This window comes from Pecten maximus, chromosome 12 (genome assembly GCF_902652985.1).
Source record: "Pecten maximus chromosome 12, xPecMax1.1, whole genome shotgun sequence".
Classification (NCBI taxonomy): Eukaryota; Metazoa; Mollusca; class Bivalvia; order Pectinida; family Pectinidae; genus Pecten; species Pecten maximus.
In genome coordinates, this window is record NC_047026.1 from 32,728,018 (window position 1) to 32,754,492 (window position 26,475).

The window sequence follows — 26,475 nt, forward strand, 5'->3', positions numbered from 1 at the left end:
ATATATTATATATTTTATCATATCATACATATTGTATATGTTATCATACATATTATATATTTCATCATATCATACATATTGTATATGTTATCATACATATTATATATTTTATCATATCATACATATTGTATATGTTATCTTACATATTATATATTTTATCTTATCATACATATTATATATGTTATCATACATATTTATATTTTATCTTATCATACATATTGTATATTTCATCATATCATACATATTGTATATGTTATAATAAATATTATATATTTCATCATATCATACATATTGTATATGTTATCATACAGTATATATTATATATTTTATCATATCATAAATATTGCATATTTTATCTTACTTATTATCACATCAAGTTTATTGTCTGCCAGGTACTGACCGTAGGCCGGTGGTTTTTCTCCGGGTACTCCGGCTTTCCTCCACCTCCAAAACATGGCACGTCCTTAAATGACCCTGGCTGTTAATAGGACGTTAAACAAAAACAAACCAAACTATTGGCTGCTATTTCTTGGTGATGATGAATCACAGTGGAGGAGTGGAGGAAGGGGTTGCCTAAGCCAGGTACATGGCTGAGCTGTTTCCGATGTACATGCAAATAGTCGAAAGCATTGTGCGATTGCAAAATCATTCTAAAGGTGCATGCAGGTTTATCTATTTTAATCGTGTGGCTTTTGACGAGATAAAATGTTAATGATCTTATTTATCTTACAGACAACATTTCGATTCATTCACTTTATTAGTTGAAAACATCACAATAATTCAAATGCGAAATGCGAAAAACAGTTTTTTTTTTGTTTTTTGTTTTTGTCGGACAAAAACGTCATGCAGATCGCCTGGTCAATGGTGACCTAGGTTTATGTGAAATGATGCGGGTTTGACGTTGACTTTTCAGCTATGTTTCCGATGTTGGCCACCTAAAACATACTGACAATAAAATGACATCATTACCCTAGATTCCGGATATACTTATTGCGATTACATACGTTCTCTCCAAGACAGACTAAGTGATCGTAGATTCGTCATTTAATCACTTAATAAAAAGGTAGAAAAATAATGAAAATACAAAAGTATATGATCTTGAACACGAATCTGAAAACGTGCATTTTCACATTTAAATCATCAGTGTGCGAAAATAATCTTAGCGCGTTCATTTTGCTGTACAACTTTGTATTTTTCAATATAATGAAAATGATATATAACCATGCAGAAAATTAAACATTTTTTCTACATTTCTGGCGAAACTTAATGGTGACAATTAAAAAACAAAACAACAACAATAATAAAAAATGATAATGAGACAAAAACGGAAGCATCAGGACTTCCCATTTTTATGAATGTTTTAGAATTATTATTTTTATTTTTAATATTTTTAAACATATAATAGCAGAACTTTCTTAACAAAACGTTTAATCTGCAAAAAAAGGAGAGTTAGATGAACAGGTTAAATAAATTTAACTTCAATAATTCAGAAGAAAAAATACTATTTTCATCAGGTCTGCGAGCATCCATATATATCTGACAATATAACACAGGATTTGTACTCTAAAAGGTCAAAAAAGCAAAATTCACTTATTTAATCACATGCAAATGTATCATGTCAAATTAGTGTTTGTGACCGATCATAACTCAAAAACCGGGCATATGGACAAACAATTCATCTTACATTTTCTGCCATGCCAATTTCAAAACATAGACACGGGATTAGGCAAAAGTTACAACAACTTATCAACGCCTTCTCCCAACATATATACAGTGTATTACAAGGCATAGTTACATTTACATGGATAATGACAAAAATGATAAAACACACGGTTTACTAAACAAACTGATCAAATTACAAAATTCAAAACCTATTACTGGATTTGATAAACAGTGCACATATCTAAAGATATTTCTATTAAGGTCAACGGAAAGTTGAGAGTTTCCATTTAACATAACTTCTAAACTTATGGTAACATTCAGATTATTTAGGTTTTGCAACAAAATATGCCTTTCGTTGGTAAAACAGTTACATTCCATTAGATAGCGAAAGGCATTCTCACAAGGATGACCACAAATACAAGCTGCGCTTTCTACAAGGTTTACTCTAAAAAATCATAATTAAGTGAAGTACATTGGTGTCTCAGTTTGGTATGCAATATATTAAGTTTACGATTTCCAAATTTAAAATGCACTGGAGGACGTGACTGGACATTTTTCGATAATGATAACTTAAACGAATGCAAAGACGGCAAGGGCCGAACTGAATTATCTAAATTATTCCAACAATGAATGGTAGACGGTATAAAAGACGAGTTAGTAAGAGAGAGCCTGAATCGTGGAATTATATAGTCAGTCATGTTACGTAGAGCATAGTTGATATTTTCTCCAATTAAAGGTGGTAAAAGGGTATTTAGATAGTCAGGAGTTAATGTATTATGCATCTTATACAACAGTTGTAGTTTCCTCTTTTTTCTATGGTTAGCTGATGTTTCAAGTCCTGTTTCGTCATACAAAATATTAATCGGTGTATAAGAAGGCAGTCCTTATATAATGCGAGCAGCTTCGCGTTGAGCTTGTTCTAACTTTCTCGAATCTAATATAGTACAACCGTCCCACAACTCGCATGCATATTCTGAAATTGGTAAAATGAAAGTCCTGTCTATTGAAAATAGAGCATTCCTGCTTAAGAGATATTTCAGTTTCCTTAATAGTCAAGACGTTGGTTATTTTCATAACGGAACAATAAATAATATTTCTATACCCCCCCCATTTTGCATTAAAAACAACAATTGAATGCTTATAACAATCCGTAAAATTCAAAACTTTTCCTTCAAACTCAAGTTCCAAGTTTTCATCAATATTTATAGATTGCGAAATAAATAATACATAGGTTTTTTTGAGGATTAAAATAAACTAACCATGCTTAAGACAAGTTATTGAGAATCTCTAGATCTATATTTAAATTGCTTGAATGTGTCTACATGACGAAGATGATTTAATCAAAGATGTGTCGTCTGCAAAAAGACGAGATGCAGATTCAAACAAATTTGCAATGTCATTTATGAATATAAGAAAAGTAGTGGACCGAGAATAGAGCCTTGAGGAACACCTGCTTCAATTAGACCTATAGTAGAAACAGAACTGTTAAAAAAAAAACCTGTTGGTATCTATGTTCTAACCATATATACAATTCACTTGAAATACCATAAGTTTTTTAACTTAGCAATACGACCCTTATGCCATACTCTATCGAAAGCTTCGTTATGTCACAAAATACAATGCATGTGTGTTTTCTTTCCTCAAGCGCTGTACATATTTGGTGATAAATATCTATGAGTTTGTACACTGTAGAATAAGCATAAAACCAGACTGATGCCTATAAAATAGATTATTTTCTATAAAATAATTATACAGATGTTTAAAAATCACTCTTTCAAAAACTTTACCGAAGAAAGATAATAATGAAATTGGTTTATAGTTCGAAGGAGAATATCTATTATCTTGTTTAAACAATTGCATTACATTTGCTAGTTTCCATTTATTGGGATAAATTCCTGATAATAATGACATGTTAAGTATTAATTCTAGGGGAACAAAAACAGTACGAGCAGTATTTTTAAGCATATGATGACTAATTCCATCCTTATTCGAGGCCTTGCCGAGCTTCGAAAATCTGGAATTATCACGTTTTTCAGTTTTCTAATAGAATGAAATGATTTGTCAGTTCTAGGTTCAATAGTCGGAACATCATAATTTCTCGCATCAACTCTTGTAATACTACAAATTTTTTATTTAATAATTCAGAAAAAATCTGTCGAAAGGGGGCATGAAAACTGTTCATGCACAAATCGTCTGTAATAACTTGCTCATGTAATGAGTTTCGGTTAGACACACTATATCATAACCATCTACTATGTCCTCAATGTAATCTGATTTATGTCTTACACTTCTAATATTTAGATGAAAAATAGAAAGCAAAGCTCGCCATGTCCCAGGCCAGGATTCGACTCAACATCCATATGCTGTAATAAAGCATTAACAGAATCAATGAAAACTCAATGTTCCGAAAGCACATAATGTATGCATTAAAATGAAAGATCAACCAATGTAGAAAAATAAACCACTGACGGAAAAGTAAAAGGCACCGATCGCTATTCTATGACACATATACGAGTTACCCATGATCAAAGTTGTAAGACAAGAAAAGCGTAGAATAGCGACTCAGTACCTGTAAATTCAAGAACAGGCTAATATGTGCAAACTTGCATTTGGTAAACCGTATCAATATTTGTCTTAAAAAATAATTCAAAAGTGTCTTTTTAATAAACCACAATAAATATGTCAAAGTGAACAAAAAGAAGCAAGTTAAACAATGTGATAAAGAAAGTCAATTTAAGGAGAAAATAATAAGTTACTTCATAGTAAAGCAGAAGCGCTCCCGTTTTCTTTCCTTATAGCCAAGATGGCAAATTAGAAAAACAAAGATGACAAAAATAGGTTAGATGCTATCACACTAATAATATCTGCAGACAATGGAAATTTCATTCACAGCATATGGAACAGAAAAAAGGACTTGCTGCGGCGACATTCATTTCTTTACACTGTACATAAAGTCATAATATTTACAATTCAGATACATTTTATATTAGATAATTCAATGTCTAGTAATTCGTTATATAGATTTAATTGGTTACAGAAGTGTCAGTGAACCAAACAAAACATCGTATGACATACAACGCACTAAGTTGTAAATAGACATAAAATAAAACTGACAACGGTGCACTCAAATACACAATTAAGCATTCCTATGTAACACACACGTATACTAGATACGCATGCATGCTTAAATAGATACAACACATAAATTGCAGAAGTCATACAAAAGTATGTAAAAGTGTATGAGAATGCTTGAAAAAATCCAGCATTTCCAATCAAACTCACGATCGCCTCAGTTCTACATGAAGACGCGAAAACAACCGATATTATAATAAGACCGGTTAAAATTGATACATAGAAAATATGCACACAAGTATACCGTATGAATGACTTAATTCACGTTACTGCAATTTCCCATAACAATATAATCATCTTCGAAATTTCACCATAGATATTGTGATGGGCATATATATTATTAAATTCTTCGTCTCCTACATCCTTGTCTTTCTGCTTACCAAAATACAGAAACAACCGAAAGTACTCAAAAGCTATGAATAGTCAAGTTCATAATGTGGTAGATTTAAAAGCCCTTTTTTTTTAAAACTTAATTTTTAAACACATTAGCCTTGAAAATGTACTTCTGTGTAAGAGACGGGCTCTGAATGATTACATGAAGCGAAACGAGTACATCCCATAAGGTAAGATCTATTAGTTTCGTCAGATTCATTGGAATTTTACGACATACGTGTATGGTTTTCTTTGGTATGTTCAAAGTTATAATTTAAATCTATTTTTTATTTCTTAAGTGCAGTATTTTTGAAACTGAAAGATTCAAATCAGGCTACAGATGGCGCAAAAAAATGTTGTCTTGATTTATTCAAATCCTGCACATTTCCTTAAAACCTTTTCAAAATGTAGGTTATGTAAGTTATGTGATAAGAAATGCTCGCAAAAAAATAATAGAAAAAAATTAAGACTCGTTTCATAAAATCTCATCAGACTGAAAATTTATCCAAGATCCTTTATATATTAAACAGTATTATATCATATCTAAGATATTGTAAAAGTAATACAGGTATATGCACAGTTCATGATGAATGATAAACGTAAAATGGTACCGAACATACTTTGTATATCCTAATAGACATCCCATTATGTATGTTTAACCCATCCGAGGTGTGCTTAGTATATATAATACCGTGGCAATGTAGAAATTAATGTTTGATATTGATGGTAGATCTACACTATCAGCTTACCCAGTAAAGACACGCGATACAAGGTCAACCAAGTAGGAAAATCGTCATCATATTTCATAGAATCTTAATAAAGCAGACCTCTAAACAGTTTTCTCAGCAGAGACAAATGTGTGACGTCGTAAAGTTTTTGTGACGTCATGAATTATTTATGATTCAAAATAGTGTTATTACATACATGTGTCTTACCATAGATTAATAGAATCTTCCCCTACCTTGAGGGTGTGACAGAGAAATCTCAACCTGAGGGGGAGATTCTTGAATGTCCAACCCGAGGCTTGCCGAGGGTTTGGACATTCAAGAATCTCCCCCGAAGGTTGAGATTTCTTTGTTACACCCTCAAGGTAGGGAATGATTATTTTTCTCCCACCTCTTTTCTTTATGTGTTTTCCCATCGGCGATCTCCGTCTGTTTGTAAACAAGTACACATGGGCGTATGAATATCATCTGTCAGGCAGTGTACTTCACGCCTCAAAATATTTGCATACCAACATCTTTACGCTAGAAATAGTAGGTCTCAAATAATTCACAGCTATTTATTTTATCAGGTACTTTCAGTTATACATTAAAATTGCATTATGCAAACAACATTAATTGTTTTGTCATTATAACAGCAGTATATGTCTCTGTAGCAAGAAACACAATTTTAACCATGTCAAAAAAAACCGCGGGAAATATGCACACATTTCCATTCATCCATTTCACGTGGGGTGACGTCACTCACTCATCACTGTCCGACTCGGAGTAAATCACACGAGGTCGCTTTGAAATCGACTTTGTGTTGTCATTATGGCTGTGGAAATGGATGTTAAATGTTCCCTCACTGATTGTGGATCCATAAAACACCGATCTTGTGACATCGGACGGAGTTGGACACAAGGAAATGCTGTTGTGCGCTTTTTTTTTTACTTGTGACAGTTGAACAATTTTGTCGCGATCGGTGCAGGTAGTTGCACTTGTGCTCTCAGTTTCAGATGTAGGCCTACAGGTGGGGGATTCATTTGTATTTGAAAGAATGGCAGACATTTTTTGTTTTTGGAAACTGTTCAGTTGTCTGTAGTTGTTTAGAGACTAGGGATTTTTGTGTCCAGTGATGTAGTTCCGGTAGTACTTCCGGTGAAGAAAGTGAGCGCGTGCAATCTGTCACACCCTAGGGTATGACAGATTGCACGCGCTAAAAAAGACAGAGAAATCTTGTACACTCAAAACGGGAGACAAATCAGTGAAAGGTGGGAGAAAATAGCAAGTAAAAATATGACATGATCATTTTACATTATAGAACAGGTCAATCATTTGGTTTGTTTGGTTTGTTTTTGTTTAACGTCCTATTAACAGCCAGGGTCATTTAAGGACGTGCCAGGTTTTGGAGGTGGAGGAAATCCGGAGTACCCGGAGAAAAACCACCGGCCTACAGTCAATACCTGGCAACTGACCCACGTAGGTTTCGAACTCGCAACAACCAGAGGTGGAGGGCTAGTGTTAAAGTGTCGGGACACCTTAACCACTCGGCCATCGCGGCCCCTACAGGTCAATCATATGATAAGTACATATTATTGAAACTTTATTGAATAAATAACAGATAAAACATAATTCAAAAGTAATATTATATTATCCAATAATAATCCGTTGTTTTATACAATTTTTTGGTCAGAAATCTGTTTGATATTCAGTCATTCCAAATATTTAGTCAAGAAGCGAAATCTTAGATTTATTAATCAGGCTCTGATTCCATCAACAGTTCGGGAACCTTCCTTAGATTCCATAATGTTTTCAATGCAACTTTAAGGTTGAGGAATATTGATTAAACTGGAAATATTCATTATTAACATTAACCTTATATATATATATATATATATAATGCTGGGGGAATAAAATATTTGAAACTGAAAAAAAAACCCCAAAAAACATTAACCTTTTCTGCCATCGTTCAAATCTGCTGCATTTTGCTTATGTATGGATACGTTTTATTCGTGAATACTTATTTATTTTACACTTGTATCAATTATCTCGCTATACAGTCGCACATTTCTTTGATAAGCGGAAACAAGAAACAGATAATAAATTATGATTCAATTTCAACTTCAACAATTTTCATTGACAATATAAGAACAAATCAGTAGGAGACAGTAGGCGACAATAGGTGGTAAGCTACACAGACACGTAATGATAAGTTAAGGGGGAGTTACTCCGTCATGTTTACAGACTTGTTCAATATTCGTTTCACTCGGTTCATGTATATTTAATTTGAGATATTTATTAGACTTTTTTTCAGTGAATAATATCAAATTTTCGACAGAAACAGACCACACAGTCCAGATATTTGCACATATGTACATAACACACTAGCCACACACTGTAGAGGATTAAAACCAATTTCGTCAATTAGATGTATAATTTGTAATGGAGATTACATCACATCCTGCAAATAATATGAGAACTCTTTAATTAAATTTTGCTTGTAACAAGCATTTTCATTGGCTCAAAAAATTATGTTATCATCTCATAACATAAATAATGACTGTGACGTCAGCGGAGTAATCGTTGTTCACGGGATTTTGTATTTATCGATGTGTTTTTAAATATCTGGAGCAAAATAAACATGTTAAACTTAATGAAAATGTAATATTTGTTTTACGTTATTGAGCAATAACACTAAAAACTGTGGTGTACTCTCTTCTTTCGCAGTTTATTCAGAGTACACCCCAGTTTTTTGTGTTATTGCTCAATAACGTAAACAAATATTACAGTTAACCCTTATAATTTAATTAACAACGATAAGAAACATTTTCATTAAGTTTAACATGTTTATTTTGCTCCAGATATTTAAAAACACATCAATAAATACAATTAAATTGAAGAAAATAATATCCATGTTACTGTCCACAGCCTTTTTAATTAGTATACATATAGCAGGTAAATCAATAGAAAAAAAGTAGAATGAAGTAACAGAGTCTACTTATTTCTATTTAATGTTACATCAAGAGAATTTAGTTTTTATTTTATTTCAAAATCTGAACCACCCTTCCATGACGTTAGCAACATTTATTGACCTTCAAACTTACTCCGTGTTCATGGTGTCATTTCCATGATGTGTTGGGTTACGCGGATTTACATCAATACCAGTCACCCCAAACATAGACTTGTCTACACTACCGCTTCAGTGCATTTTGAAATGTCTTCCTGAAAATGTATCCAAACCTTAGAAACTTAAGCTTTGAAGTATTTTTTTATGACTTCGAAAATCTAGAATTACGTTATAACACATACGGGGGGAACGCTGTTTTGCTTTAAGGTAACAAGTTTAGTTATTGCCTGAATACGTGTGTCCTTCCGTTACGGTCCAGTGAATATCATATTTTATCATTATCAGCACGTCCAAGTAATTTCCTATCAGATGGTAAGTTGAGTATTCGCATTATCAACATATTCTTCAGAAGACGTGTCCATGTCTATATCTGTGTGGATATTTTTGTGATGTAAATCTTCCACTGTTGACGTCTCGAACACTCCCGAGATTAGACTCAGTAACCCTCCCAGCATGATTAACATACCTATAATAACAAACAACAGAAACTACCAATCGAAACCGTGATTCTTACTCAATGCGACAAAACAAGGTTAAAGAATTAACAATATACATATATGTGTGGAATCATCGACAACCCGACAAGTTTAGGACAAATCTGGGTCCAGTGACATCATATAATCCTCAAAATGAGAATCAGTGTGGTAACAATGAGCACACATCTCAGACACATCTTACATTAAACACACAGAAGGTCCGTTAGCTGTAAACATAACGTCAACTTATCAATGGTTAAAGCATCTCTATTTGGGGGTGAAGATGGCCTCAGGCAATGTCATAAGGGGTGAAGGTGTTAACAAGATATATTTGTATTTTCATTTCATACCGAATTTTAATTCTGCCCGAAAAGTAATAAATATCCAATAAAATAACAAATCCAAAAGTAGCAGTAACAAATTTCGAATATCAGTAACAAATAACCAATATTAGTAACAAATTACCAATATCACTAAACTAGTATCGAATGTCAGTAACAAATATTCAACATTAGTAACAAATATTCAATATTAGTAACAACTATTCAATATCAGTAACCAAATGGAATATCAGCAACAGATATTCAATATCAGTAACAAAGTCCAATATCAGTAACATATTTCAAATATCAGTAACAAACTTGCAATCACAGTTACAAATTTCCAGGAATAAAACGTGGTTGTTGCATCTCTGCATACTTAAAAAAATAATTTCTCAACCCTAGTATCAATGCCAAGTCCGTGAGTCATAACATAGCTGTAGAGCGCAGTTTTATATCCATGTTTTATGCATTAACTGTCTGCTACGGGTATTAAATTTCACCGTCTTGTAAACAAAATTGTAAACATTTTTGAAAAAGCGAAAGCAAATTAACCTAAGATAGTTGATTATTTTTATGATGCAGAATTATAACGATACCGCTTCCGGTCGTCCGGTAACGCGATTTAATAACATACATTGTAGCATTGCCTTGCATTCATTATCAGAAAATAGCAAATGAAATGTCGACATCCAAATGATAAGAAATATATTAGAGAGAGAAAGAAAATGTCGTATATCTTACCTGTTATGACGAAACATAGGTCATAGGTCCCTCCTTCGTCTATCACGTTCCCTGTTTGATGAAAACATACATAAACATGTAAGTCATATGTAGTTTTGTCACCTCATTATATTTCCATTAGTATATATTTATAAATCTTGTCAAATAGTTATGAGGATAAACCCTTATTTTGTTTTTAATCAAAATCTCATGTTGTATCGACAATAAGATCGTCAGTAGAGGTATGCCTTTTAATATCTTTACATTATAATTGCACTCAAGAAATAACCATATTTTAACTGTTTCAGAGTTTCCATTTATGAATAAGCTTACAAAGTAATGAGAGTATATCCGTTACAACTGCATCCTCGTAGTTATAATAACATGTATATATAGAAATGTAATTCACCATAAAAAGGTATGTTCCATATGTGTACAGAGATATACATATGTGGTAATTGTATGAGTGTATTATGGATACTTTACCATTAGGCATACTTAATTTATGTTTTATATGTTTCTTACCGACAAATGAGGGACCTATAAATATACAGATTCCCATTGCAGCGAACTCAATTCCTGTAGCAGCAGCAAACTGCTGTAGGCCTACTAGTTTAATATTGATAATATTGAGAATAGAGAAGACAGAATCGCCGTAGAGTCCAAGAAAAACACAATAAATTAGAAGTCCCCCGAATGACGTCCCGTACAGAGAGAGTAGCATACTGGCCAGAGCCAGAAACGTGAATGTCCCAAACAACAATGTGGTCTCCTGGACATTGTGATTGCTAGAGTTTACCAGTGATGATATCAAAAGTCTCGAAACGAACGCACAGATTCCGCGTACATTCAGAAGGTAGGATGCCTCAATGACGGTAAACCCCATGGTCGTCACATAGTTTGGAAAATGTAAATACATGACAAAGACGCCGAGCTGAGTGAAACATAAACACCCGGCAAAACATATAAAGCCAGGATTCTTCATTATTGATAGCCAGTTACTATCTTTTTGACGTTTTTTGTTCTCCGTAACTGCGGAATGTTTCCTAGATTCTTCCAAATAAGATGGGAAATACATACATCCAAGAAAACATGGCTGCAGAGAAATGCCTCCTAGAATCATGAAAAGCATCCGGTTGCCGTAAAATTCTCTGATCATCTCAATGACTGTCGGTATAAAAAGGCCACCTAATGCAATCCACGACGTCGCTATGCCACTTGCCACATTCTGACGCAGTTTGAAGTTATAACCAACTACAAAATAAGCCGCTGTGTTTGTCATACTAGATCCAATACCTGTAACAGAGAGAATAGCCCAGGTAAAGCGAAAAAATATGTATACACTGATATCCCCTGTAGCTTCCTTCTTGTCATTTGATAGTTTGAGGCAGTAAACAAATTGACAATAACTAATAAACAAAATATCGACTCGAAAGCAAAACCGCAATTCTAACTCAAAAACAATAAAACGAGGGCAAAATACCTGGTACGATAGGTTTGAATGGAAAATAACAAAAATAACAAAGACGAAAATGCCAGGTGTTCTGGAAGGGTACGCGTGTTCTGTTTCATCGACGATATCCGCCATGCAAATCTAGGTCACGGGGACACCCGCCATACAAAGCTACGTCACGACGATACCTGCTATACAAATCTAGGTCACGATGATTCCCGCCATACAAATCTAGATCACGACGATACCTGATATACAAATCTAGGTCACGATGATACCCGCCATATAAATCTAGGTCACGACGATACCTGCCATACAAATCTAGGTCACGATCATACCTGCCATACAAATCTAGGTCACGACGATACCTGCTATACAAATCTAGGTCGCGATGATACCCGCCATACAAATCTAGGTCACGACGATACCTGCTATACAAATCTAGGTCGTTATCATACCCGCCATATAAATCTAGGTCACGACGATACCCGCCATATAAATCTAGGTCACGACGATACCTGCCATACAAATCTAGGTCACGATCATACCCGCCATACAAAGCTAGGTCACGACGATACCCGCCATACAAATCTAGGTCACGACGATACCTGCTATACAAATCTAGGTCGTTATCATACCCGCCATATAAATCTAGGTCACGACGATACCCGCCATATAAATCTAGGTCACGACGATACCTGCCATATAAATCTAGGTCACGATCATACCCGCCATACAAAGCTAGGTCACGACGATACCTGCTATACAAATCTAGGTCACGACGATACCCGCCATACAAACCTAGGTCACGTTGATACCCGCCATACAAAACTATGTCGCGACGATACCTGCCATACAAATCTAGGTCGCGATGATACCCGCCATACAAAAATAGGTCACGACGATACCTGCCATACAAATCTAGGTCACGATCATACCCGCCATACAAAGCTAGGTCACGACGATACCTGCTATACAAATCTAGGTCACGATGATACCCGCCATACAAATCTAGGTCACGATGATACCCGCCATACAAAACTATGTCGCGACGATACCTGCCATACAAATCTAGGTCACGACGATACCCGCCATACATATCTAGGTTACGACGATACCCGCAGTCTCACTAGGGTAGTGACACTTCACACTTTATATGAAGTTTTAGTAAAGAATCAGGATATATATTTACTATCGTGATATTATCATTTCTAAGCAGTTGGCAGTTTATTCGATATTTAGGTGATTAGGTCTACTCATATCCACGATTGTCTTAAATTGCGAAACTTGCATAACCAAGTTATGGTCAAATACTGAAACCGTTATATTCATTTTCCTGTATGATATGGATAACCACTTTTTTGTTTTTGTTAGTTTGTTTGAGTTTGTGCGTGGTATTTTGTTTTTAAATATACATGGTATGAGATTTTAAAAGAATATACGTGTATTTATGCTTACATTACGAATACCATCGATGAAGCAGAAGATGTTTACCCTTTCGTTACACTAAATATTCTCCTTTATTAGAATTTACGGTTACAAAGCATACTGTAGGATCTCTTGACATGTTCAAAACGGAGAACTTCACTGACTTGAAAAACGAAACCATAGTTCTAGCTCAATGTCGGTGAAATGAGGACAAATATGAGCGATATTTCCGTTTACAGGTTAAATACATTAGGATTAATCTTGAAGGCTCTATAAATGAAACATCATTATATTAATACTAAAAGTGACACGTTGATACAAACCTGCCAGTATGCCGTATGAGAATATGACGACGTTAAGAGACACAGGGAATGCACAGACGACGAGGCCAATCGTAAAGAGGAGTGATCCGGTAACCGTAACAACACGGCAGCTGTACCTCTCTACCATTACACTGGTAATGATCCCTGTACAATACAAATCTCATATGAGATCTATGGTATCGGATTTCTTCCTGAACGTTAAGTATAATTTACTAGAACAAATAATCCATCCATCCATCCATCCATCCATCCATCCATCCATCCATCCATCCATCCATTTTATTTATCTAAGCTTTATTGACTACTTTTAATATTTACTTATGTCCAATGGATGAATTGGTCGAACGCAAGTTGATCTATACATGCCGACCAAGATAAGTAATAGCTTACACACTATAAATAATCCATTCACAATGCTTTCGATTATTCTAAGATTTCTATTTATATAACATTTAGGCATTATCTTTGTTATCAATACCTATATGGCTATACTTCTTTATTGCCATGTTCTACACGCACCTTCTGTAACTGAATCTGTAAATTATCCATGTACATACCCCCGGCCGTATTCATACATGCAAATATGGAGCCAGCAAGAGCCGTCTTTAGGTTACTATCCTGATATCTGTCCAACAAGGACAAATGAACGATGCCAAGGGTTCCGATGAAGATTCCTTGTACAAACATGACCCCGGAAGCTGCGACCATGACCATCCATGACCATCCTTTGTCAGGCGATGTCAGCTTCATCGATGAAGGGTGTCCTGCAACACAAATATTTCTGATACACGTTTACACATTATTATCAAAACTATTACATTGTTCATACTGTTTTGACAAGTTGTTGATCAGTCAGCGAGAGCTCTATCCCATAATTGAAATAAGATTTACAAGAAAATTATTTTTCTTCAAATGCACACGTAAACATGTCAGATGAAAGCCTGCCTACTAGCCAAAAGAAAAGTACTAAACATTATTATGTTTTGGGCATGAGCAAGTCTAAGACATACTGATACTACGAATATATATGTACACCTCGTAGTATGCCTAACACGGTCCATTATTAACCATAGCAGTCGGTTTTAACTTAGGCATCTAATATTCATTGTGATGCATATTGGTCATACTGAATATAAGGGACTGTACAACACCCGGAATACGTTTGTCTCTAGATCTTCCAGACTCTATATGCATGTTCCACCAATCAAGCGACGACCCTCTCCCTTCCGACACACACCCCCCCCCCCCCCCCTACACACACACACAACACTCACATACCTTCACAGACATTCACGATAGGTATTTATAATCTACGTTATATCCTGAGGCTACGATAAAGTACAAGTAAACATCAATGTAGAGCTTGATAGCATGCACTGTTCTACTGATTACACTGTTGTTATTTATAGATTGCATAGTACTATCTTTTGCTATAGGTTATACTACAATGTACTTACTAGCAATATGTAACACAGAAATTGCATGCTAACTCACAGTTTGATATTCTCAAATGCAGCGTTTGTACGATACCTTAATTGTCGTTCCTGAAAGTACAGTACTCACTTGTTCAGCTACTGTTGCAATCCTGTCGCAGTATTGAACAATGTTATCGTAACGCAGTACGTCACTGACCCCTGTCCCTCCAATTATATCACTAAGGTTTTTTTTTTTTATAAACATCTATATAAAATGTACATAATTGTACGTATAGCTGTCAAGGTGATTAATCTATAACACATAATCCCGGGAAGAGACTACTAAGCGACATACTTACCATTGAACAGAAAGTGAACATGTTAGATGTAACAGACCCCAAGTAACATCTACATTTTCTTCTGCTAGTACATAATGTATGTCACATCGTGACAGATCTCAACGGAATCATGTACAGTTGATTTTAGATAAAACCCCTATGATAGAAGGCAAACTTCTTAGATACCCATCAAACACACATGTCTTCTCAAGAGAAATAATTCGTGATAGACCATGAATGACAATGAAACGAAAAGACGAAACTATTTTATTTTGTTACTAATAAACCTCCCAAATTTGAATATGATTTCATATTTACATTTACGCTGCTGTGTTACTTTGTAACTCTAGTAAGTTGCATTTTGGATTATAAGACATTGACATTAATAGACGTACCAGTCAAACTGTCAGATGTGAGAATGAGCTTTGGATGTGTAATAGGGATCGGCATGCCTTTAAAAGCCGCGGTTTATATTGATTAAGTCAGGATTCCATATCCTTTACGTTCAAAGTTATGGATGCTGCGCAATATTTCAGTTTATCTCTAATTGATATCATAACATTAAAATATACATGCCTAAATCAGTGTAGTGGTCCTCCTAATCAGGTATGCTCTTGCATTTTACTGTCTCAATATGTGCTGATTAAACAGCGATAAGAAATTAATGCATAATCTGCTGTATAAGAAATGCATGGTCACGATAGCTTGGCGTTGGAGTCAAAGAAGAAATGTTATTGCCTATTACCACCGATGGAAGACTTGTAATGGAGACCCTGTCAGTATATGATGTAACAATGTATAATGAAAACCTCAAACCGTACTAATTATATCATTACCGATTGAATCTGACTGAACATCTATCAAATACTTGTGTATGCGGGTTAAACAATGTATATACAACAAATATGTGAATTTTGTAGTAAAATTATGTCTGCAAATCTTTATGGAGGCATCCGATTTTATTAACAAAACTGAAGTTTTGTGAAATAAATAGCATTTTATAGAGTATAAAATGATTTATGGTAAACCTTTACATTACATGAAATAAAGGTAAGAGATTGGTGGTGTGCTACCTTAACTATACCAAAGGAGTAATCTCCCCTTAATCACAGCACCCTTTTATAACAAGCCAGAGATGGTGGTCCTTGTGTTGCAGCAGGCGGTTTTTTAGAGCAATTTAGACTGGACGAACGCTGTGCGCATACAAGATTAAGTCACGGTACATTTGTATCACTTAGGGGCGTGACCTTTGTAAGTATTTAAACTGCTATACCGCCTGGATGCCTGCAAACATGGTAAACTGTATCATAATCTGTTTCCTCGTGGTTCAATTTCTATATTTAGATTTAATATTTCGCGCCAGATCAAGATGTCGTCAGTCAGTCCAATCAATATTCTATGCATGGGGCACTCTTTTATTCGACGACTTGAACGTTTTGTAACATTAACCAGTCTTACTATCGCAATCTAGCAATTTATGGGCCGGATCTAACTATTTCATATTATGGAAGACCACGTGGGACTCTGACTCGAGTCAAAAATCTGTTCACACAGCAAGTGCTCAATTTGAGACCCACAGCATGTGTGCTACAAATTGGATCTAACGATTTAGATGACTCAAACATGTCGTCCGATAAACTTGCACGACACCTATTTTCATATGCTGAATTCTTAGTACAGGGACTGGACGTTAAGCATGTCGTACTATGTCAAATGTTACCACGAAAAACGAGAAAGATAGATGTAGAAATTTTAAATACAAAAATAATCGAGACAAATAAGGCTTTGAAAGAACATTGCAAGTCATCCTCTATGATTACGTATTGGAAATTGCGTGGGTTGAAGAATAGCCCTAGGGCTATTTTACACAAAGATGGTGTACATTTATCTGAACATTTTGGAATGCCAAGATATATTAGCAACATGAAACGAGCTGTGATTTTCTGCAGAGATAAAATCATCTCAACAAATGGTAATGTGTATTGATGATTTTCTTTCACCTTTGAACAAGATTTTTCAAGACGTGTACAGCTGTATATATACTTTTCAATTTGAAACTTATGTGATCTGTAACTTTGTGCCATTATGACCACATAACTCGCACATTTCAGATCAGATAAACTGATACATACTTACCATGCTGTGAGCTACATATTAATTTTGTTAATATAATTTGATTTACTGGAAACACCAGTACACCCATATACATGTACCTTTGTACACAGTAGTCATGATTTTGTTCTGGATGTGGTTATCATCTAGTATAGGTGATATATACATATATAATCCTATTGATCATGAGTGAATATTATCTGGTTGACATATGCAGTGTAATCAGTTATGTTGAAGAACACTCTCCAACCTTCTTAGTAGCCTATATGGGTGACAAGTTTGTTACCATGAATAACATATATAAGCTACATCTGATTCGTTGGTTTGTTGAGTAGCGTATATGGGCCTGTTACCATTTATCATATAAAGAAGCTACATTTTTAAGTACTAGGTAACATTTGTTACCAAGTTGTACAATGAAAACCAATAGTGCCTTTACATGATATCATGCAAGCCTATATCTAATAATAAGATGCTTGCCTGTATATGTTTTCCCACATAGATAATGTCATCAGCAACAACAACAAAAAACGGCGAGCCAGAGGGGCAGCCACCACAAGCAGGGCGACCAAGGCCCAGAAAACGAACCAGCCAGGTCCATCAGAGCCACCCATGGTACAGATTCCAACAGCTAGGGAGGTGGCAGTAGAGCTGAAAAAGCTAATGGAGGAGGAGCAACAATCTCGGGTGACTTACACCTGCTCCTACAACTGTTAACCTACAGGAAGTTGCCCTGCCTTCTTCAACTGTTGACCTACAAGGGGTTGCCATGCCTACTACATCTGTTAACCTACATAAAGTTGGCATGCCTTCTATATCTGTCGACCTACAGGGGGTTGCCATGCCTACTACATCTGTCAACCTACAGGAAGTTGCCCTGCCTTCATCTGTCGACCTACAGGGGGTTGCCATGCCTACTGCATCTGCTGACCTAGAGGAAGTTGGCATGCCTGGTCCTACAGTCAGAACTGGAAATAATACAGGTTTATCTAGGCCGATGGACTGTAATATCGATGCAAAAACAAAATCACAAATCTGGGCTGGGCAGTTTGTGGACTTGGGTTAATTAGTGTTGGAGTCCATTGAAAAATGGAACGAACTATTTCGCATCTTCATTGCAGTGTATTGTACTAAATTACCCTTGCAAACACCACACTTAATGAAATATTGTCATATAGTCAATACACTGGCATCACCGAATGGAGATTGGTATTACCATGATGTTTATTTCAGAAAGTGGAAAACAAACGAAAACCTGAATTGGTGGGAATTGAACACTGAACTCTATACTTTAGCACTCACCAGGAATCTTGTTAAAAAGGGAGGTAATTTTCGGAAAGGTCAAGCAACCACTTCTTCACCCAACCCTACCAGTAAAATCTGTTTTCAATACAACAACAAAGGTGTCTGCTCTAGGCCAAATTGTGTTTGGCCACACAAATGAAAAATGTGGCGCAGCCCATCCCAAAATTTGTGTCCAAAAAAAGGGGGGGGGGGGGGGGGGGAAGGTTGGATGTGTCAAACAAGGACACCGCCAATAGCAACAACATTCGAAATTCCAAACACTAATCCAACAACAGTAGCAATCTATCAGTCTCCTGTAATTGTTACCCCCATTATTGTTACCCCCATTAAGGTTTCAAAGTTGACATACTGGTTGACAGGATATTCTCCAGATTTGACACAACATTTAATACAAGGCTTTAGTCGGGGTTTCTCGCTTCATTATCATTGGCCCAGAGTTTCCCGGGATGCATCAAATTTGCTTTCAGCTAGAAAAAAAACCCATTTCTATTAAAAGAGAAAATACAGAAGGAGGTGAGGGCAGGTCGAGTTGAAGGACCATTTGAACAGCCCCCATTCCCTAATATACAAATGTCACCTTTAGGTCTAGTACCTAAGAGGGCACCTAACGAATACCGACTGATTCATCACCTAAGCTACCCTGCAGATGGTTCAGTTAATGACGGCATACCTCAAGAGTTGTGTTCTGTTCATTATCAAACAATTGATATGGCTATCAGTCACATTTGTAATATGGGAAAGGGCACATTGATGGCCAAAACTGATATAGCACTGAAAGAACTCCAGTCATTTATATGTCTGCTTAATTTTGCATGCAAGGTAGTGATATCAGGTAGGACATTCTTAAGGAGGCTGATAGACCTCACAAGAGGTGTAAAGGCACCTCACCATTTCATTAGACTTGAACAAGAAGCTCGGAAAGATATCTTGGCTTGGTCAGAGTTTATCCAGTCATATAATGGGAAGACCATGTTCTTTGACTACAGGTGGAAGGATTCTGAAAAATTACATCTATACACTGACTCAAGTAATCTTGGGTTTGGTGGCATGTTGGGTAGATCTTGGTTTTTCGATAAATGGGACAACTCTGCTCTTGATCACCATATTTCAGCCTGGGAACTATTTCCATTGATACTAGCAGTAGAAACTTGGGCTTTACAGCTACAAAACAGATGTGTCATGCTCCAATCAGATAATTCTGCTGTTGTGTGTGTGGTCAACACTCGCACAGCGAAGGATCCAGATCTGATGACTCTTGTTCGCAGACTGGTTATAGTATTCCTTTGATTTAATATACTTTTTAAGGCTGTTCACATCCCGGGTGTTCAGAATACTGCTGCGGACATGCTATCCCGTTTGCAGGTGGAAGCATTCCTCAACTCCTACCCAGAGGTAAACAGGGATCCCGATCTTCCCCCAAGCAAGACTTGGGAACTCTGATGGTTGTGAAAGACTCTTTGTTAGCCAATGCTCTAGTTCCATGATCATGGCAAGTATACAAAAAGGCTTTTGGTGAACTCCAAAATTTTGCAAGTCTACATAATCTACAAAAGGAAGTGCTTCCGACAAGTGTGAACTGTCTGTCTATATTTATAGCCTTTTGTGCCACCCGTAACTTGGCAGCCTCTACTGTTCTGACATATGTCTCGGCAATAGGCTACTATAACAAGCAAGCAGGCTATATAGATCCTGGACATAACTTTGTTATTCATAAGATGCTCAAAGGTTATTCCAAATTGAAAAGCACTTCTGACTTCCGGCTGCCCATTACTTATCCTATTTTATCAAAATTGTTGGCAGCATTAGACCATACTTCAAGTTCTATGTATGAAAGAAGTCTATTTAAAGCCATGTCCCTTCTGGCATTCCATGGTTTTCTTAGGGTTGGGGAAATAACTCAAACCCGGAAAGATTCGGTGCCATGCATTAAATCTTCTGGAATCACTTTCACTCAGAACAAAGGTAAAATGGCTCAGTTCCCTTTTGAGATTAATCAATTTAAAGGTAACTATATTCACCCAGTCCATTTAACGGTGTCCGCTAATGTTTCCTACCCAACACTTTGCCCTGTTCAGGCTATGGTGGCCTATGCAAAACTCCGTGGGATAACAGGGTAACAGCAATTATAATATCAGATTCCAAACACATCCCCCAGAAAGTGTCCTGCTTCTGAAGACGAGGATGAAGACGATCAACTAATTCCAAGAAGAGTTCCGGCACCCATAGGAAATTCTTCAAGACCCTAGCATTGTCACAGGTAAGCTCTTGTATGAGTCGTTTATAATGATCATACAAATGCCTCCTAAACAACCATGCCTGGACTCAAACAGCTCTTCGTTGTGGTCCTCTACGTCTGCGATTGCACGAAGGAAGAAGGCCACATCATCCAATTTGTTTACCTCTTCATTTGCAGCTACAGCTTGTTCTTCATAAACAGTCACCAATCTTGTGCAGTAGACACATTTGGTGGGTACTACTAGCTGTCGACGGCAGAGAAGTAGGGACTGTCGTATTTGGTACTGATACAGCCGCTTGTGTATATCGCGACATAGTCGTCGATGATCGCGATGCAGTCGTGGCAGGTCATGATGCATCGTGATCGATTGTTATGAGGTCATGACTGACCTTGAAACAATCGTGACCAAGACGTGAAGCTGTCGTGTGTCATTCGTAACGATTATACGAGCATCCTACAACACTCTTGATTCATTCGTATCTGTGTCTATTTCCTACTTAAACACGACGGCACCAAGACCTTGAGTGATCGTGGCTTAGACCGGGTATGTGGGAAAGAGGCTGAAATATATCACACAAATATAGTGATGTAATTTTAGATTAAAACACACTCTGGTGTCATCGATTGTTATTTGCTTAATTTATCCAACATAATTCATTGGTACCACTTAACCGGTAACCGTAACCGGTGGTTGGTGGTTAACACATATTGAAACTGCCAAAGAAGTAAGAGCCCCATACTGCCTATTATTGCTACGCGCCTCAGACTGTACATTATTTTACATAATAGACAGTATCCTTTAGATATGTCTAGCACGCTCGTATCATTGTATTTGATATCTAAATATATACACGAATGTTTAAAATAATCTCGGTCAGTGCAAATCATAAACACGAATAAATAATACCTTTCAGATGATTATCTCCAAGAGGCACAGCTGCTCTGGTGCTGAGTGAGTTGACCTGTAAAAATTGAGTGAACTCCTATCCTGATTCAAATACTGATCCATCAAAAAGCGAATACACACGACCTTCCCACTGCTGATTGGTTATAGTAGTAGAACTCGGCAAGGTATATATATATATATATATACTCCTTACAAGCACATAGTTAAAATACTTCACAAGTAAGTACACGTATACACATTTCTGTATTAAATCTACATTGAATTTGTTGTCATATAAGTGAACCCCTAGACATCTGTCCTCATAAGACCCTGGTTTTAGTGTTCTTTGAGATATACGTCCTCAGATGACCCTGGCTGTTGGTGTCAAATATTTACCCATCCCTCATATAACCCTAGCGGTTAGCATAACCCTGGCTGTTGGTGTCAAATATTTACCCGTCCTCACATGACCTTATCTGTTGGTGTTCCCCTAGACACCCATCCTCATATGGACAAGCCTATCTATATCCCCCTATACATCCGTCCTCACATGACCCTAGCCCTAAAGCCCAGTCCTCATATCACCTACTAGCTTTCAATGTCTCCCTAAATACCTGTTCTCATATCACCTGACTGACAATGTCTCCCTAAATACATGTTCTCATATCACCTGACTGACAATGTCTCCCTAAATACCTGTCCTCGTATCACCTGACTGACAATGTCTCCCTAAATACATGTCCTGATATCACCTAGCTGTCAATGTCTCCCTACATACCTGTCCTGATATCACCTAGCTGTCAATGTCTCCCTAAATACCTGTCCTGATATCACCTGACTGACAATGTCTCCCTACATACCTGCCCTGATATCACCTAGCTGTCAATGTCTCCCTACATACCTGTCCTGATATCACCTAGCTGTCAATGTCTCCCTACATTGGTTCACACTTCGATTGGAAAACAGGGTAACAGAAAAAATAATCATTCACCCCTTTTTGGGATGAGATGGGGGGATCTCAACCCTCGGAGGGAGATTGTTAAAGAACTTAACAATCTCCCTCCTCGGGTTGAGATCCCCCTATCTTACCCCAAAAGGGGTGAAAGATTCTATTAATCATAGGCGCCCCTCTGATGAATAAGAGTTTTACGCCACCCCGTCTATCACATTGGTTTATATCGGGATTCCTCATTGGAGCGAGGCATCAGAGCGAGGGATGAAGGACTGGTTATCTTTAGGCCGATGACGGGTTTTTTTCAAATTATCTGAGTATCGCGATACTTTGTTTTAATAACAACAGTTCTCTCCGGTTCTCCTATACATGCGTCATATTCAAGTCAATGTATATAAATAGACTCAAAACGCTATTTTAGATGACATTTCCCTCCCAATATTCCTAAAGCATCCAGTTAGTGGACAAGACCATAACAGGTTACATCATGAGGTCAATGCACTAAGCATGTCTTTTCCTGAATTATATTTTACCATTTTAAATAAAAGTATTCAATTACTTAGCTTTCCATTTCTCATTTATGTGTTGAAAGGATCAGAAAAGGTCTACAATAAAAAAGGAAAGTACAAGGTAGGCCTTCAAGCTTTACTGCAGACTATTGACACTTATAGCTTACAACGTCCACTGCGTTACAAGTTAAGGATCATCTATATAGCAGAATAATGTTGAATTTCAAACACGAATGAATATATAAAGATTTGCACAAAAATAGTGATGTAATGTACCAAAATGTTTGTTTCGACATGTAGCTTCTTACAATCACCAATAATTTGCTGTAGATAATACCAGAATAACTTTGTGGTAAGATGTAGCATGGAATGATTCTAAGTCACGCAAATGACCAAACCTGAAAAATAGCCAAGCTGTTATGTTCACAAGTGTCTATAGCACAGGGTAGGAGCATTTGTTTGACCTGATTTTACTGTATGTACGTATAAACACTTATTTTGTTTTGATCTTTTGTTTTGAAATGCAAATGGCGGCTGTGAAAAATATTACACAAATATGGCTTAAAGGGAGTCATTTCAGTTAATAAAAATGATCTCATATCGTACTTTTAAGACATCTTATCTTATCAACATTTTTTGAGCAAAACGACAGGGCAAGTTTGTGTAATATATGGGATACAAATGAGTTAATTATGTCCCCCTGAAACATGGATTTTTCCTACGATTTGTTGAAATTTACAAACAGCTTAACAAATTACATGACAACAGCAAGTTCCACGGTTTGCCATGAAACATATTAAAAGTTCATCAAGTAATTTCTGTGAAATTGCACCATAGTAGGAATTATAGGCCTGTAAAATATCAATGATTTTGCTGAATTTGCTGTTTAGATGCCCCTTAAAGACAGTAAATTATATCTCAACGTGTCGATGCTTTATGGGACGTCAATCTTGCCGATACATCCAACCTTTAAAAAGAAAACGCAGGGATACGATTCGTGGCCTTTGGCGTGTTTCCTCGTCATTTATGGATAAAAATCAAGCTTCACAACAAAATCATTGATGAATAAACAAGAAGGTAGTTAACCAAGTCAAAAACCTGAAAGTTGTCAGATCGGATCCGGGGGAGTAAATAAAATTGTAATCAAGTGTTATATGAGGCCCTATACTTTGTTATAAACGATAATTGTCCAATTGAATTCAAGAATTTTAATGAGATATTCTAAAACGTTAACACTGAAGTATATGGAAAATCAATTGGTTGGTTGGTCCCTATTGAAAGCATTAGTGTACCGATTTTTCACGTACAACATAACCTATTGGTACAATACAACAATAATGCAATGCAATGCTTTGCAATGCTCTTAATCGTCAATCGCTAGAAGAAATAAATTGGTCAAACCAAGCAGTCATATAGAAACACTTATACATACATGGATTACAAGTAGATATTAAAACCCTTTAAAGAAATTATCATTAAAGAAAACCATTCAGGTTTGAAAAAAGGAGATATGGGGCCAATTTCTAGCGACAGATTCGCATTTCAACGAGATTACGAACAGAATTTGACAGAAGAGGTGTTTAACCATTTAAACAAGGTACTTTCGAAAAAGAATACCTTTCTTCAAACGTAGACTAAGACGGTGAAGCGATAGCAGTGACGTTTTGTAATAGTGAGCTAGAAAGGTAAGCAAAGGAGAGACGACCAGTTTAAGGTGGGAAGGCATTGAAACGAAGAAAGCGAAATCGAATAAAGGAAGTCTACATGAAATGGTTCGTTCGCCCGAAAACAATCTTATCCGGATCAAAGAAAGCGATATCCAAGATGAAAAGGAAACCATATAGATCTTGTTTTCATCTCCATGTTATCACCCATACAATGTACATCGTGCCAGGAGTGTAACAGAGCTTTCTGACGAACTGTTGTTCTCCTAAGACAAATGAAAACCGTTCATGGGGGCAATCAACCATAAAAACTCACTCAGGGTATATACCGCCTCCACCGAAGCCGAAGCCAAAGTGGAGACCGAAGAAAGTACTATTGTTACTTCCATCGCAGGGATTACCAGCATCGCCACCACCGCCACCACCGCCACCGCCGCCACAATAACAGCATCGGGACTTTTTTGTATCCCTTCACAGCCACAGTGCTTGGTCCTATCACTGTGGGAAACCGCATTTTGTCAAAACTGTGCTGCAGAATTGTGTGACAAAAAATAACATCCTGTGGCTGTACAAACGGTGGCAACTTCTGTATGACGTCATAAAATCAATTGCTTATCCATTGGTCGAATTTATCCATGAGATACCACACGACTTAGATCAAACTTATTTCATTATTCCAAATGTTTGAAACCTTATCATACTGGATGACCTAATTGCCATAGCCACCAAGGATTCCGGAAGCAAATAACTAAGCAAGATTATGATGCTGTCTTCAAAATATTGCATGATTTCAAGAAACATATTTAGAACGTGTGTCCTGACCAATATCCGATTAAGAGAGAAAAATGTCTGTCGACGAAAATTTACCTAATAAAAAGACGAAATATGAGAGAATGATCCCTGAAGATAGTGAATCGTCCACAGAACCACACGATAAACCATGAAGAGAAGGTTTTAACACGTTGAACAACAGCAAATGAAATTGAAGAAATATGAAAACTCCCATCGTACTGGCTACAACTTAAACATTGAAAATTACATAACATTGGCACTCCCTCTCTTCGTTTGGCACACTGTCGCTTTTCTCATGCGATAAGCGTCAATGTGCCATGCGATGACGCGACAAAAGTACCTTGTAAATGCGGTAGGGTGAGAGAAATGTGCATGTTGCTCTTTGCGTGACAGGGATACTAATGCGACAGTTCGACATGGCCGAAATCAGCCACCATAAGGAACTCTCTCCTGTATAGGAAACCTCCATCATTTGGGTGTTTGAATGTTCAATATGATCGGACAAATCCGTCGAATTGAGAAGTGCTGGTACGATGAGCACAAAGA

General features: G+C 36.6%; 1 protein-coding gene across 1 annotated transcript; it reads right to left on the reverse strand.

Annotated features, from left to right (window-relative positions):
• Positions 1–8,785: 8,785 nt before the first annotated feature.
• On the reverse strand, positions 8,786–22,170 carry LOC117338737 (monocarboxylate transporter 9-like). Its single transcript, XM_033900047.1, has 6 exons — positions 22,034–22,170; positions 14,278–14,484; positions 13,721–13,864; positions 11,042–11,812; positions 10,538–10,588; positions 8,786–9,463 (listed from the first exon to the last, which is right to left on the reverse strand). The coding sequence occupies exons 2-6, from the start codon at positions 14,468–14,470 to the stop codon at positions 9,303–9,305; spliced, it is 1,320 nt and encodes a 439-aa protein (XP_033755938.1). The 5' UTR covers positions 14,471–14,484; positions 22,034–22,170; the 3' UTR covers positions 8,786–9,302.
• Between the last annotated feature and the right edge of the window lie 4,305 nt (positions 22,171–26,475).

Coding starts and splice junctions, on each gene's coding strand:
- LOC117338737 (XM_033900047.1), bottom strand. CDS start 14,470: ATGAAGCTGACATCGCCTGACAAAGGATGGTCATGGATGGTCATGGTC. Junction 10,589..11,041: donor TATAGGTCCCTCATTTGTCG/GTAAGAAACATA, acceptor TTCATCAAACAG/GGAACGTGATAGACGAAGGA. Junction 9,464..10,537: donor CCTATGTTTCGTCATAACAG/GTAAGATATACG, acceptor TTGTTATTATAG/GTATGTTAATCATGCTGGGA.